This window comes from Notolepis coatsorum (assembly GCF_963971535.1).
Source record: "Notolepis coatsorum genome assembly, chromosome: 14".
NCBI classification, from domain to species: Eukaryota; Metazoa; Chordata; class Actinopteri; order Aulopiformes; family Paralepididae; genus Notolepis; species Notolepis coatsorum.
In genome coordinates, this window is record NC_140178.1 from 53,501,181 (window position 1) to 53,517,241 (window position 16,061).

The 16,061-nt window shown below is 42.3% G+C and overlaps 1 protein-coding gene across 1 annotated transcript in view; it reads right to left on the bottom strand.

Annotated features, from left to right (window-relative positions):
• rrn3 (RRN3 homolog, RNA polymerase I transcription factor) overlaps positions 1-16,061 on the bottom strand; it is a 99,752-nt gene that overhangs the window by 69,982 nt on the left and 13,709 nt on the right. Inside the window, exons 5-8 of the mRNA XM_084328892.1 lie at positions 14,624-14,683; positions 14,189-14,252; positions 11,171-11,240; positions 10,244-10,342 (exon numbers count right to left, since the gene is read on the bottom strand). Coding sequence (XP_084185018.1) covers positions 10,244-10,342; positions 11,171-11,240; positions 14,189-14,252; positions 14,624-14,683 — 293 coding nt within the window. The remainder of the gene's footprint in view (positions 1-10,243; positions 10,343-11,170; positions 11,241-14,188; positions 14,253-14,623; positions 14,684-16,061) is intronic.

The window sequence follows — 16,061 nt, forward strand, 5'->3', positions numbered from 1 at the left end:
AGAGTTGCCGAGATCTACCTGGATGTGGATTATGTCGTGGACCAGATGGCGATCAAACAATTGGAATATTATTTTTGGAATACCCCTGACCACAGGTAAGGACTATCTGACGTCAATTTCAGCTTGATTCAACAATGTTTTCATACCGATCCAGCTAATCGGCGTGTGTTGTGGTAATAACGAATGGCGTTACTGGCAATCAAAGCATCAGAAACGACCCCCCCCCCCCCCTTTCATCATTTATGATGAAACATAATACCTATTATATACATTTGATTTGGAAATAGTAGCGTGTGGGGCGGCTAGGTGGTGTAGTGGGCAAGGCGCTCACCACCAATGCAGGAGACGCTGGGTTCGAGCCCAGCTCTCCGCATTGCTATCAGCTTGGTTGGTCGTTCATACTAACACAATTGGCAGTGTTAGGGGTGGGAAAGCTGATGGGTGGGGATCGGACGTTGTGGACAGCGACTCCTACAGGTCGGTTGGTGCGCCTGCGCAGCAGAATCAGGAAGCGACGGGGGCGGTGTGTCCCTCCCACGCAGACCCCCGCCGCTGAGAGATCGCGCTGTGCAGGTGAAAAGATGCGACGGCTGCTTCCTCGAGTACCGGAGGGGACACGTGATGTAAGGCTTCGTCCACATTGCAGCCGGCTTGTGGGAGGCATGGCCTAACAGCGTTCGAGACAGGGGAGGGTAGAATTGGACGATACGAAATTGGGATGGGAGAAAAATAGAAAATGGGAGAAAAAAGTAGATAAAAAAAAAAGGAAATAGTAGCGTGTCCAGGGACGAAACGCCAATGCTTTTAGTAGAATTCACGTCGCGCCCTATAGCCAACCTCCCAGGAATTAGCCCGGATCATTCCAAAATTATACTTATATTCACCACGGCATAACGCGCAAACGTATTCATGAAAATTTATTCTTGGACAGAAGATAGTTACTGTCAAATGACCATAGTATTGTATCCATAGCTATAATATAGAATATAGATATAGTTCTACAAACAAGGTGACGCACAGTGAAAATATGTAATGGAAACCTGGCCTGGCTAGAACAGGATGAGGAAAGGCCTCGGCCCTGAATGAGTTAATGAACAACAACAACCGCGACGATCGGTCACAAAGACAGTGATTAGTGTGAGCATCTCAAGCCCGGGTTGGAAATACTTCGGATTTTGATTAACTTGTGGAACATCGAGACAGTTTTATGCAAGCTATGTAAACTACAGCTGGCATACCTTCTTTTTTATGCTAACACTATTTTGAGAGTTCTAGATCAAGAATGTAAGTCGCCTACTTTGTTTTAGCACTTTATTGTAAATCATCCATCAGGGTAAAACGTTATTGAATAGAGAAAGAAGAGTCATGCAGGTCCCGTTTCATATCATTAATTTGATCTCCGAGAGACAGCCCCTTCTCAACGCACAGAGAGAGGGTGTGCATGTGCGTGCATGCATGCATGCGTGTTCGCCACACTATGAGGCTATGCTAAATTACAGGTAATGTCTCAGTGTTGTGTGTGGGTTGAACGAACACCCGGCCCTTTGCGCAAATTATATTTTGGGAAGGGGTGAACTTGAGTTTTGAATAAAATTCTGCACGCTAAAAAGGGTTTTCTGCAAATGCGTTCGTTAGTGGTTAACGTACCGTTGCAATCGTTCATTACACAGCTGTACTGAACCGAAGGTCCAGTACTGAAACGGTTCAGTACGGATACGTGTACCATTACACCCCTACTAGACGCCTTATCTTGCTTAACTGGAAGTCAGCCATTCCTCCATCAGGGATGTGATTGCGCCTTAAGAAAAAAAACTGAACATTTTCTAAACTATATATTTTTTTTATAAACACTCCATTTGAATGAATGAACACATTTTATTTGTATATATTGAACTGTTCACAGGGAAGAGGAAGGTGGGAGAGGAAAGGGACAAAGAAAATGAATCAAATATATCAGTGTCCCCCTAAAGAATTTTAAGGGGGTCATCTTGACCCCTCCCAAGTCATCCTGGCTCAAACACTAACGTTAGGACCTTATCTTTTCTTCTTTGCAACCAGATTGTGCAACACCTGTAACTGCCTCCTCTCGAAGTCTTGCCTACTGTGAAGGGCTGCAGTTGGACTAATGGACTCTTTTGCTTTTCTTTTGCCCTCAGGTCGATTTTGAGAATGAAGGTGGTGACATTTCTCCATCTCAGCTTCTTGGTTATGTCTAGGTTGGCTTCTGTACCGCATGCTTGAGAGTTTGATGTTTCTACAGAGCTTTGAATTAACTGGACAATGCTTGCTCTCCCTTGAGTAGTGTTGAGTGGCAGACTGCGGCACTGCTTGCAAGTAACCTTCCCTGGTTGGTCAGTTTTACAAAAGCAATCCAGTGTTAGTGTGTTTCCTAGTGTGTTGACGTCTTTACAGCATCTCGCGCCACTCAACAAAACTGCTAACATGATCGATAGCCAATGAAAATCTGTTATGCAAGAATAGCAGGTCTGATAAATGTTGCTTTGGCGTTTCACTTAGACCAGATGGGGAAATAATCAAAACATATTAAAAAAAAATAAAAAAAAAATATTTTTTATGCATATTTTTTTATCATGATTTTAGGTCAGAAAAACCGGAAATCCGGTTAAAAACAGAAAAATCACATCCCTGCTCCATCACATCGACGCTGGGTCTAGGGCTGTCCCCGACTAAGGATTTGTATAGTCGATTTGTAGTCGCCAAAATTTGCCGATAGTAGACTATTAGTCGACTATAAAAAATAAAAATAAAAAAGTATAATATATATATATATATATATATATTTTTTTTTATCATTCCATTTGGGCTGTGGGGGTGCTTAATGTCTGAAGGAGTCGACGGAAGGCTTCTTGTCCTCTGCGAAAGCATGCAATTGGTCCACTGATGGATACATGTTGATATTTGTCTAGTCTAGTGTGTTCATTAGATGGGTGCTTTTATCCAAAGCGACTTATAAGTTCTGTACGACAAGTCATCAGGAAGGGCACAACTATCAGCTGAGTAACAATGTTCATCAAAGTGTTGAGTGCTACAGTGTAGGTTAGTTTATTAGGACAAGTGCATGACAGTAAGGTTAGTTAGGGTTAGATATTTTTTTCTTTTTAATTCAGATAATGGTTGAAGAAGTGCGTCTTTAGTCGACGGCGAAAGATTGGACGGGTTTCGGCTGTCCTAACTGGGGTGGGTAGTTAATTCCACCCTTGTGGGGCAAGGACTGAGAATAGGTGACTTCCCTTTGAAAACTTGAAAAAAATATTCCACCAGGGGCTCTACCCAGACATTTTTCAAGGTTTGGCAGCCATTTTTTTTATCATTTTTATAAAAAATTCCCAGCTGAAGATGTTTAGGCATAGGATGGTGATTTATTAGATAGGCAATTTCTGTATGGCAAGTGTTGTTGAACCTTAAAAAATCAATAAAATACTATTTAAAAAAAAATAAAAACAGATGCCCCATCAACACGTGACTCTGTTGTTCACATCCCTAATAGTTACAAGGAATTTCACTTAGTGGTGCTGCATGTAACTACATGAAACAATAATATACATTAATTATATGTTCATTAAATATACGTTCATTCATCATAATATATTTTCATTCTCACTGAATTAATTCGTTTTTTTGTAAAAATGGAACATTGAAACAGACATAATTACAACAAACTAACAGTCAATATATGGTTTAACCCCAAAAAAATTGATACAAAAGGTTTTTCAATGGATGCTGGTAGTATTGGGCGTGCTAAATAACATACAAAAAGTCGACCAAAATCGACCCCTCCGAAAGCCGTCATTTCCAAGATGGCGTCCCAGATCGCGCCGGGGCGATTAAAATGGCTATATCTCAAATTAAGAAAATGGTGCAAAGGATTTCTCAACTGATTCTGGTACCTCTGGGCATGCTCACTAACATACTAAAAATCTAGGAAAATACACCTTCCAGAAAGGCTTCATTTTCAAGATGGCGTCCAAAATTGCGGCTGGCCAAGCTTAAAATGGCTATATATATGTCAATATAAAAATTATATAAATGATTTTGTCATTTGATTCTGGTACCCCAAGTACCCCTAGACATACTTAGGAACATACTAAAGTTTTAGGGAAATACACCTTCCGAAGAGGCTTAATTTTCAAAATGGTGTCCAAAATGACGACTGGGAGCTTAGAATGCCTGTATCTCAAATGGGAAAACATTTCTAAAGGATTTATAAACTGATTCTGGCACCTCTATACATTAATAACGAGCAAAATATCTAGCTAAATATATCTGCTAGGAATGCATCATTTGCATCATCAAAATGGCTGCCTGTAGCTTATTTTGGCTAAAATTAAAATTGGTTATTATATTCAACCTAGAAAGCTGGCTTTGGTGTTGAACACAAAATAAATTACCCACTTATTGTGGTCTTTAGGCCTACTCATCATCATCTTCAGGATCCTCTGGGAGAAACTTGTTATGTGGATTGTCACATTCATGAAGTTGACATGGTCCACAGACAGTAGTACAAGGTAGTCCATATTTTCTGCATGAGCAGCGAAGTGTCTTGCAGGCAGTGGTACAGTTACAATGAATGACCTTCAAGAGACTGTCTGGAGCAGCATTCATTGTTGACATGAGTGGGACAAATCTATTGTCCTGCAGGTTCCAGCCCCAGTCTAGAGCATCTATACCATCATCTGTTCCCATCCAGACCATGACCTGGTAGTATGCTCTACGACAGTGGAATTTGGTAGCAGATTCAGTTGGTGGTAGACGTTCAGGCATTACCGTTGATGAAGCTGAGACAACCTTCTTGCTGAAAATGTTATATCTCATTTTTGCAAGCGAATCTGTGCACTTTCCACCAAAAAAGACAGCCATTGCTTGGCACCCAAGGTCATCGATCACATCTGTTGTCTGGTTTGGTACAGTGAATGCATTGGCACAAGCCTGAAGGACAGGATCCCATTTTACAAGTTTTTGGAATGCTGTCTTTTTGCCAACTCCGAAGATCCGGGAAGTTGTGTCACAGCCAGTCACAGCATGGATGAACAGCAACTGAGAACACACATCCTGTCCGAGTACTTCTTTCAAATGGTTTATGGCGTACACTTTAAAACTGCCATCAGCTTTCGACTTGTCTGATCTGAAATAAAGGCCCTTGCTATCTCTCTGTGCATAGTAAAGAAGTAAGACGAGGAGATCAGTATCTTCTCCAATCAGCGTCGTGGTGTGAAGAAGAGATGATCCCACTGCGGCCCTTACTATGTCTACATCAGCATCTCCAAGTGAATTGACCACAGTGCAATCCCGTTCTTTCAGTTCATCACTTATCATGTGGATCAGTTTCTGTTTATTCAGATCTCTTGACAGGAACTCCTCCTTCTTACCCGAGAACTCTGTCTCAGCAGTGAAGTTGACAATGGGATGAATATTGTTTCCTCTTCTTTGATGTGTGTTGTCTTTAATGGATGGCCCATCCTCATAGCCATCAAACACAATGGTTGTAGCTGAGCCATAATGTTGGATGGTGAAGTCTGCATATGACTGTGCAATTTTACCATAGCTTTGTCCGTGCTTCCATTGTATTCGGTGAAGGAGTGAATCACCATCAAGAACATAATGCTCCGTTTCTGGTACAGAATCTAGGATTGCATCACTTGCATGATCACAGATCGCGTGCGCTAGTTGTGGTTTATCAGCTTTGCGGAAGACGTTTCCGGCTTCAAAGAGGGCAGGAGGGAAAGGACTGAGTTCGTAACGCATAACCTCCTCCAATGACAGCTCTCCAGTTTGGGAGACAATAAGGAAACGTTGAAAAAGAAGTGCAGAATCAATGATTCGATCAGGAGCAACCTTGATAGACGATTTTTGTCCAAGGATTATGGCTTTATCCTTTCTACTAAATGAAAATGTGAATGCCGGCTGTCCGATCATTTTGTGCATGATGTTGCGTCCAACAGAGTCATAATCATGCACGTTCACTCCATCCTCAGCGACAACACCTGTAACAACATTCCTTAAAGAAGAGTCTGGAGAGAAAGGTGAACATATAGCAAGTTTTGAAGTGATCTTCTCCAGGTCAGCAGCATCCCTTTTCATCCTTGCCTCTGTTCAATCCTTGTGCTGTTCTGATGTTGTGTATGTCTGGTTTGAGAACTCCTGCATTGCGGTGTTATACTCTGATGTTATGCCCTTTGACATTGTCCAAAGGGATCTCTGATTGTCGGTCATTCCACTTCCATGTGTCATCCCTCCTGTAGTCTTCAATGACCTCATCAATGTTGTTTCGATTACAAGATCTGAGCTGAGGCCTGCCCATGATTGGCTGCTGCGACGGATAACATGAAAACCCTTTTCAAATTGTCTGAAGACATCTGGGTGGTTGATGTGAAGCTGACTCATCTCTTGGACATAAAAGTGTGCCGATTTCAAGTAATTGTAATGCCCAGCCGCAGCGAATATCGGCATGCATTCAGAAACAGCGCGTAGGTGCAAAAGCCAGGAACCTGTGCGATCTGCTGTTATCAGTGACCTAGCAACTTCTAACATGTGTTGGTAATTTAGCCACAACTGACTAGTTTTGGATCTAGCACACAGTTCCATCTTCCTTTTTCCCAGCTCTTCATTTATTGTAATGAGGGTCTCTGATGTGAACACTGTTTCCAATGGCATTTCACCCTTAACTATTGAGGTATACATTGCTTCAGACTGTTCAACCATTGCTGCAAATTCATGACTATCATCTACCATTTCTGATATTATCATGCGGTTAAGACATTTGTCAACCAGAAGATGGCCACGGAATGCTCTCTGAACTGATTTGCCTGTCATCATATGGGCTACTGAGTTCTCCCCATAGACTACCCCTAGAATGTCCTTAAGTCCTGTACCGTCCATCAGTGTACCAATTGCTCCTAGCAAATTCATAAATGTGTGAAATCCTCCTAGGAGCAGGACAAAGGACTTGAGGTGACTGCACTGTGGTGAATCTAGGATTATCTCTGCTGCTTTCCAATATAGGGGTTGGTCAAATGTAACTACTGGGGCAAGGTGGTGTTTGGATGCCAGACCACAAATGAACTCCAGTGTTGACAGAATGCATGTTTTGTACATGTCTATCATTGGTAAGTATCTCACTGAAGACTGCCCTGGATGTTCATCTCCCTTATGAATAATGTGCATCATCCCCTGCCAACCAGGTGCAGGCTGTTTGAAATTGAACGATAACTCCCAAAGCAGATCAACCATCTTGTTACATTCTGCAAGTCTTGGAAGTTCTTTAAATGTGGTGTCTCTGCAAAAGTGTTTGGCAAAGTGATAATCTATTATCACAACTTTTGACCTCTGCACAAGATTCAGTTCATTAATTCTGAACCTCGGAATCCTTTGGTCTGTCTTCTGTCCTGGTGTAAAGGCAGCTATCATGCCCATCCCATGAAATGTCCCTTTCCCATCAATTGTTAGAATATTATGATCTACATTGTCTGCAGCAAATAAGACGGTCGTGTTCAACACATCAATATCCTTACCAAGTATGTTTGGTGCAGTACAATTTGCAGCATTCATTTCAAACCACTGCAGTTCAGAATAGGAAGAGCAGAATCCCATCTTATTCAGCATATCTACAATGAACCGAGACCGGTTTAAGTGGTGCATTTGCACTGCTAGGCCAATTTGCAAAGGGGCAAGGACAGCTCGTGGTCGGACTGCCTGTATGATTGCGTGGCCAATACTAGCAATTTTCTGCTCTGTCTCTTTACCGACAAACAAAGCTTTTAACACAATGTGGAGTGATTGTGGAATATAATCAAGGGCATTCTGTAGTTTTAGTGTCTCTGTAGTCGGGTACTCATTAACAGGTGGAACATTAGTCATTATGTCACTTTTTATGAGTTTTGCAGCTGTTTCAAGTAAGTGTCTCTTCTCAGACTCTTCATCACTGTTTTGTTTTGTATTGTTATAGTAGGATCTGAGTATGTCTGATGTTTTCTCTCTTATTGTAACAATACAATCCAAGCCATCTCCTTCTGCAATAAATATGCTATTTGCATATCGTTGCATCAGCAATGTTTTTAGGTATTGATTACTATATGGGATGGAATCGGCCTTAGACAAATACTCTTGCATTTTACACCTAAGTGCAGAAACGGTCAGCTGTCCATCATCATTCGTTTCAAAGTAAGCACACATTTTTGAGAAGGCTTGTTCTTGGTCCTCATTCTTTGGCCTTCCAGACTTTCTCCGCTTTGGATTACAATCAGGCTGAAATTCCATGGGAACATCACGGTCACACCGGAAATGTGTGCTACAAGCATTATGATACACACAGTCTGCAGCATGTAGATCACTATTATAGTATTCAATTCTACCTTTGACTTTGAATGACCACTCATCATTTCGTTTATCACAGCTTTGCAATATAGACTTTGCAAAGTTGTCTGTTTTCACGTAACTGTAGTCGGCACGTCCTTCATGAACATTTGTGCCGCAGAAAAGGCAATCAGTTTGGCTATTGAATAGAGCTTCAGACTGCCTAGTACTAGTCCTTTTATTAGTGGTACTTGATTCACCGCTCTGTTTCCTCTGTAAATGTAAATCAATATCTCGGCTATGTATGTACATTTTGCGGCATTCTGAATGTACTTTCATGCCAGCAGTCACATGAACAGTGTCACCTCTTTTAACACTAGCTTTATTGATCCCATCAGCACCTTTCTGACAAATCTCAACAAAATCACTTCCATCTTCCAATTTACAAATGGGACAGATCTGGGCACTGAATTCACTCATCACTTTAGAAATCAGATAATGGTCAAAAAGAAGGATTCAACTATGCTAGCTTGGGAGCTGGAGAGTGCAAACAACTCTAACTATAACAACTATAATGGTCAAAAAGAAGCCTTCAACTATGCTAGCTTGAGAGCTGAGAGTGCAAACACCTCTGTCAAAGACTAGAATGAAACTGGGGCTTAAATAACACTGCCAGGTCAGACACGCCCAGGCATGCCCAAACACAGGACTAGGTCAGAAAAGAAAGAAACTGATTCAGAAAAAGAAGGCTTCAACGATGGTAGTTTGGGAGCTGGAGAGTGCAAACACCTTTTTTAGTAAGCTATTTGTCATTTTAAGCTCCTGGGCGCCAGTTTGGACGCCATCTTGAAAATGATGCCTTTCCGGAAGGTGTATTTTCCTAGATTTTTTAGTATGTTCACAAGCATGTCTAGAGGTACCAGAATCAAGTGAAAAATCATAGTTATATATTTTTTTCTATTGAGATATATAGCCATTTTAAGCTTGGTCTGCCGCCATTTTGGACGCCATCTTGAAAATGAAGCCTTTCTGGAAGGTGTATTTTCCTAGATTTTTAGTATGTTAGTGAACATGCCCAGAGGTACCAGAATCAGTTGAGAAATCCTTTGCACCATATTCTCAATTTGAGATATAGCCATTTTAATATCTCCACCGCCATCTGGGACGCCATCTTGGAAATGGCGGCTTTCGGGGGGGTCGATTTTGGTCGACTTTTAGTATGTTATTTAGCACGCCCAATACTATCGGAATCCATCGAAAAAACCTTTTGTATCAATTTTTTTTGGGTTAAGTGCTTTTTTTTCATAGATTGACTCGCCTATATGACCATCATCATCATCATCAGCATGTCACAAGAACTGTAACACCCAAAGTCTTCTCATGCACCTCCACACCGGCGAGTCTTCTCATGCACCTCCACACCCCCAGTCTTCTCATGCACCTCCACACCCCCAGTCTTCTCATGCACCTCCACACCCCCAGTCTTCTCATGCACCTCCCTCCACTCCCAGGTGGTAGTCTAGTCTCCCCCGGTCTAGTTCCAGGTGGTAGTCGCCCCGGTCTAGTTCCAGGCACCTCCCTCCACTCCCAGGTGGTAGTCTAGTCTCCCCCGGTCTAGTTCCAGGTGGTAGCAGGTGGTAGTCTCCCCCGGTCTAGTTCCAGGTGGTAGTCTAGTCTCCCCCGGTTTGGTCTAGTTCCAGGTGGTAGTCTCCCCCGGTCTAGGTCCAGGTGGTAGTCTCCCACGGTCTAGTTCCATGTGGTGGTCTAGTTCCAGGTGGTAGTCCAGGTGGTAGTCTCCCCCGGTCTAGTTCCATGTGGTAGTCTCCCCCGGTCTAGTTCCAGGTGGTAGTCTCCCCCGGTCTAGTTCCAGGCGGTAGTCAACAGGTAGTCAACACAGAGACGGACAGTGATTGTTCCATGTTGTTCTACTCACATCCAGTTTGAGGATCCTGCCGATGATGAGCTCCAGCACATCTCGCCGTACGGAGGGGATGTAGACAGTCACCCTGAGCAGGTTGTGGACGTAACACTCCTGTACAGAGCAAGAGACCACATGCATCAGCACCACAGGCCTGCTTATAATAGATTACATATTCATATTCAACAAGTAGAACACTGCAGCACTGTTTATGTCCGCTTCTGCCAAGTTGTACATGTCCCAAAAACCATGAAACCAAATTACGATACGGTCTACAGACTTCCAACACTCATTAATTTAGGACTGGGCGATATGAGGCGAGTTAATATCACAAGAAGGTAGGGGTGTAACGGTACACAAAAACCACGGTACGGTACGTACCTCGGTTTTGAAGTCAATGTTCGGTACAGGTTTTCGGTACAGTGGGGGAAAGTTTGGATTTCCATGTTCCACTCAGGGGCGATGTCGTGTGCAGTAACTAATTGTACTTGTAGGGCTGTCAACGAATATTCTATATTGAAATTAATACCGGTAATCGACTTGTAAAAAATAAAAAATATAAATATTATATTAGATTGTGAAAGAAACAGCCCCCGGTGGGCGGTCGTTAGTGGTTAACATACCGTTGTATTTGTTCTGTACACAGCTGTTCGGTACGGTACACTGAAACGGTTCGGTACAGATACGTGTACCTTTACACCCCTACAAGAAGGAGACTATATACCACAATATAGGGTTGAAGAATGACCTGTTAAGACAACCCAGTGGATGCTCATCCTATTGGACTGTATGGTCATAGGAAGTACAAGAAACATTTCACTTTACTCAAGACTCATGGACTGCACTGTATATATGCACATCTATATATATCACAAGAGATATGATTGCACCGACATATTGTCCAGCCCTACTGTGACATTTGATCATTCCGTCATGGCTCACCAGAGTCCTGGAGGATTTCTGCACAAAGGGGAACTGGTCATTGAGAATGGGCATCAGAAAGCGACTGGTCCTGGAGGAAGGAACAGGGTGGAAAGTTTACAATCTCGCAAAACAACCATATATACACTAGTAAAGCTCCTAGGGGTGTAACGATATTGAAAACTACTGTCCGATACAATGTATCATCATTTAAATGTGTATCGTCGATTCTCCTTCTCAGTCAGTCATCTAGGCATCTGCCTGCCTATCAACATAGAGTGGGAGGGGACACTACTCTATGCACACGCACACACAAACTGCATCATTCAGCCAAAGACGGCTTACGACGGGTTTCAAGGTCATGCGAATTCCGCCATTCCACGGTGTACGACGTAATTGAGATCATATTAAATTTTTTCGCCATGGTATTCATAATTCCCTCACCCAGCCTCGGCTGAGACAGTGGGACTCGGCACAACCGTGCAACACTTCAATACCGCCGCCTGGTGGATGATCGGGCGAGTTACAACCGGAAATGGATCTCTGGTGATCTCCGTGCATCTGGGAAATGCGTCCGGCAGTCACATATTGTTGCGGGACTCTAGACACACATCTGTGTATATGGATCGCTGCCATAACTCAATAATCGATATGATTTGGGCGTTTATTTCGCCATACAAACCGGAAATGGATCTAGTCGATCTACATCAAATAAGTGGGATCTTTTTTCCTCCAGTCTCATCGGCGAACGGTAAGAGGACAGTAACGTTACTTTCAGCGTGATTGTTTATTATTATTAATGCAAACCTCTCTGATCGATATATCACCCATACTACATAAAGCATTTACCGACGATCACGGAATTATAAACGTATATATGTATACATTTCGTATGAATCTATGAATGAAAAAGTATAACGTTCCTACATCCTGAACGATAGATAATCGATGTTGAATGGGCCATAGTAATGTCAATTTAGCAATACAATTTAAAGTTATAGCCCTGCAAAGAAGGTGAACATCTCCATAGGCTTAGAGTGGTGGCAGAGAGTGGTATGAGAGGGGCAAACTGCGTGGCAGTTAATGTGTTAATTTGGAATAATGTCAACCCTTTTACAAATCAATAAGTTACTCATTAACCTTTTTATTTTCCATTTAAAGACAAAATAGAATGCAGGTACAAAAATAGATTCAAGAGGTTTATTCGTCACATACATACACAAGTTTCAAGTTTGTTTATTATTTATCACAATAAAATACAGGTAGTTTACGATGAAATGCTTGTTTCTGTATGAACCCCTGAGAGTGTGCTTCATACAGTAAAAAAAAAAGTAAGTAAGTAAAAAGTAAAGTGGAATATTCAATATACATATATACAATACACACTACAGAGTAAAATTAGTAAACAGTGAGGTGTGTGGAGAGATCAGTGTCAAACTGATCTCAACAAATACAAACAAATCACACTACTACTGTATAACCCTAATCCCCTCGCCCTATACATCCGAACCCCAGTCCGCACGCTCATCCACCACCACACTTCCCAGGCAACACTGATGTTAATCATCCTCACCACTATCATCCGAGTCATCCACCCATGTAGCCCTATCCTCCGTTTCCTTAGAAACATTTGCACAGTTTTGGCATTGACAAAGATCTGTACATGGCAGTTTTGCAGATACACATGAACATCTTCCTGTCTCACATTTTCCTTGTTTGCAACCGCAGTGGACTACCTGCAACACACTATCAGGGGCCGGATTTGTAGTCATCCAGGTCACTGTTAACTGTGTGTGTGTGGGGGGGGGGGGAGGTGGTTAACAAAAGCATTGGTTCTAAAAGCTAACATACTTTAAACATCACTATGAACTAGCAGGCCGGGCTACATAAACTTCACTGTAAAACTAGATGACATACAGTATCTGAAGAAAACTAGAATGCTAGTTATGTCAACTATAAAAACACAGCTAAACTGTATCTCAGCACAGCATCAAATAGTGTATATTTCACATTAGTGTAGCTAGGCTTATTTTTCATACCTGCAGCCAAGGTTTCAGCCAATGATAGATGGTCCCTCTTGCGTTTGCCCTTCACATACACATACTTGTCCCTTTTCTTGCAAATGATGCACACGACTGGAAGTATAGGTCCGACATAAGCTGGTAGGTCTGTCCTGGATCGAAGTTTCTTCAGAGGACTTTCACTTGTAGAACCATGTTCTGTAAGCTCAGACTCTCCTGCATCCACATCTTGAGCTGCAGAACACAGCCTGTTTCGCAGCTATATCCAAGCGTTTTTTTGTCGATAAAACGCCTATAGCAAGTAGCGTGAAAACCAGCATCTCCAGGAATATTGGCAAACTCGATCTCTAAACAATGTTTGTATGTATCTGCAATGATACGATTCTCGCCTGGCAATTTAAGCCACCGCTCGACAGAGTTTCTATATCTATCCCACCGTGTCTGTGTAAAATCTTGTACACTTTCTTTCTGAACGGACGTGAGATGCATATAACATTGTTTAGAAACCTTTTTGCGAACTTTAGAATGTGTTTTTTGTCCATTTTCGTCCTGTTCTGATGTAACGTTAATCTGTGGATGTCATTTGTTGTCGCCCGGCGGCCGTATCCTCGCAACAAAGAGAGCTGCTATTGGTCGAGCGCCAGATACGTGACCGAACTTGCACCAATTGCGTAAAAAATAAAACTCTGTGGTGACCAAGTATCCGTTCACGAGGAAAGATCTATTCCCGACTTTTAAATTATGATTGTGCAAAACGGGCTAGTTTGTCAATGGAGAACTTTTTGTTCCTAAATCTACACCAATATATCTTTCACCCAGAGTGAAAATTGTGTAGTCCGCCGAGGTGGGAACGAGAATAATTTTCTATCCACTTCTCAGCCTTCATCATACGGCCTATTAGTAGTACTCTTTGCCAACTCCTCACCTTTTTCACACACAAATAAAAGAAAACACAAAAACCAACAAAAGCAGAGCAATAATGAAGGCCTTGTTATGTGGCAGAAAGCGTATCACTTACGACGGGACGTATCTGGCGATGACTTGCAAGGCCTGGTGACACTGGTCAAAGTTCCTGGGAAGATCTTTACAAAAAGAGAGAAGGTTCAGTATCGTGCTGCTACGACCTCTGCAGAGCAACGCAGCAGAATATAAAGCACTGAGATCTATCACCTCAAACGGATAAATCCAGTATCTCATCAGTGTAATGGGAACAACATGGGGGTCTAACTTCTGCACTGAGAGTCACCAGTGCTAGAGTGCCCTGACCATTATCTTAGCTATGCCTTACCTCCCCTCTCAATGACCTTCCACACCCTTAGAGCCTTGCATGCTCTTCCTGAAAAGGAGCGAGCAAGCAGCCTTTTAAGAACCGCGCGCTCAGGTCAGACGGTACTAGTCGTGCAGAACAATTCTCAACCACACCACAAAAGCATTGTGTTGTGCGAACACTTACCTTCATTCTCATCGTCCGAATCGGAGATGTCAACTCCTCCCTCGCAGATCTTCACTCTTTCTGAAAACAAATAAACAATGGGTCGGTATTTGACATTTCTCCGTTATACGTAGCTCTACTGGGTTAAGACAGTGAATATCTAATTACTGCTCTGCCCTCACCTAACAGGCCTCGACAGAGAAATGGCCATGCCACAACCAAACAAAAGCGAAGATGAGTCTTCAGGAATACGCTCTGTACATAATCTTTGAGCCCGATTTGTCTTTTTGAAAAGACAAATGTACATCAATGCATTGTGCTGGAAGGGGGGGGTCCCTTTCCTGCAAATTTGCCACCTCATGAGGTTTTCAGATGTGTAGTATGGTTTGTCTAGTCTATGGGAAACAAAAACCTAGTAAGCTCCAGCAGGATATCACCTAGATAAAATTTGGGGGGGGGGGTATTTTCTGGAGCTCACCTTTAACCCAGCAAACGCAGATAATTAGTAACAAACAATGAGCTACAACTATGAAAACAGTATTTGATACAGGTCCTGCCGTTTTCCTTTGTCCATTCCTCTCTAAGGCGTGTTCGATGGATGTCAACCCGACAAAGAAAAAACGTTTTATAAATTGGCATGTTAAAATCGCCATGCACCCATCACACATCTAAGATGGGCTTACATCAGTGGAGGCTGCTGACCAAATTTTTTGGTGAAGCACAAATTATTATATTATATTATATATTAAATAATATTTTTAAAACATCCCCCACTGTGTGTCAGTGGTCAGTGGACACAGATGAAAACATATTAACATTAGGTGACAGCGCACCTGATCAGATCAAAACATTTTAGGTGACAGCGCACCTGATCAGATCAAAACATTTTAGGTGACAGCGCACCTGACCAGATCAAAACATATTAGGTGAAGGTGACAAGGAAGCCACAGACTCATACCCCCCCGACACTCAACTAACCGCCTCGGACAGTCCTTCATACCAGTGGCCATCAGGCTCCACAACAGTGGGCAGCAACTGCTGCCAGACATCGACCTGGGACTTATAGGAACCCAAGGAGGACAACTTACACTACCTTAGGCATACTGCACCTTATGTGGATACTGTGATACTGTGAATAATGTATATTTCAGTTAGTTAGATAGTAAATTATAACACTACCTTATGCATACTGCACCTTATGTGACACTGTGAAAATATATTTCAGTTAGTTAGATAGTAAATTATATTGACCCATTTGTTTACACTGCTTGTGTTGTTTTCACTACCTGTACCCCCCCCCCCCTTCCCCCATGCTGCTATGATGCCTGAATTTCCCCAAGGGGATCAATAAAGGAATATCTTATCTTATCTTAAAAGGAAAGATGAAATTCCCTACCTGGGTTCCATCCTATAGAGGCAAATCATTCCTGTGACAAAATGGGATCCAATGTAATAAAAC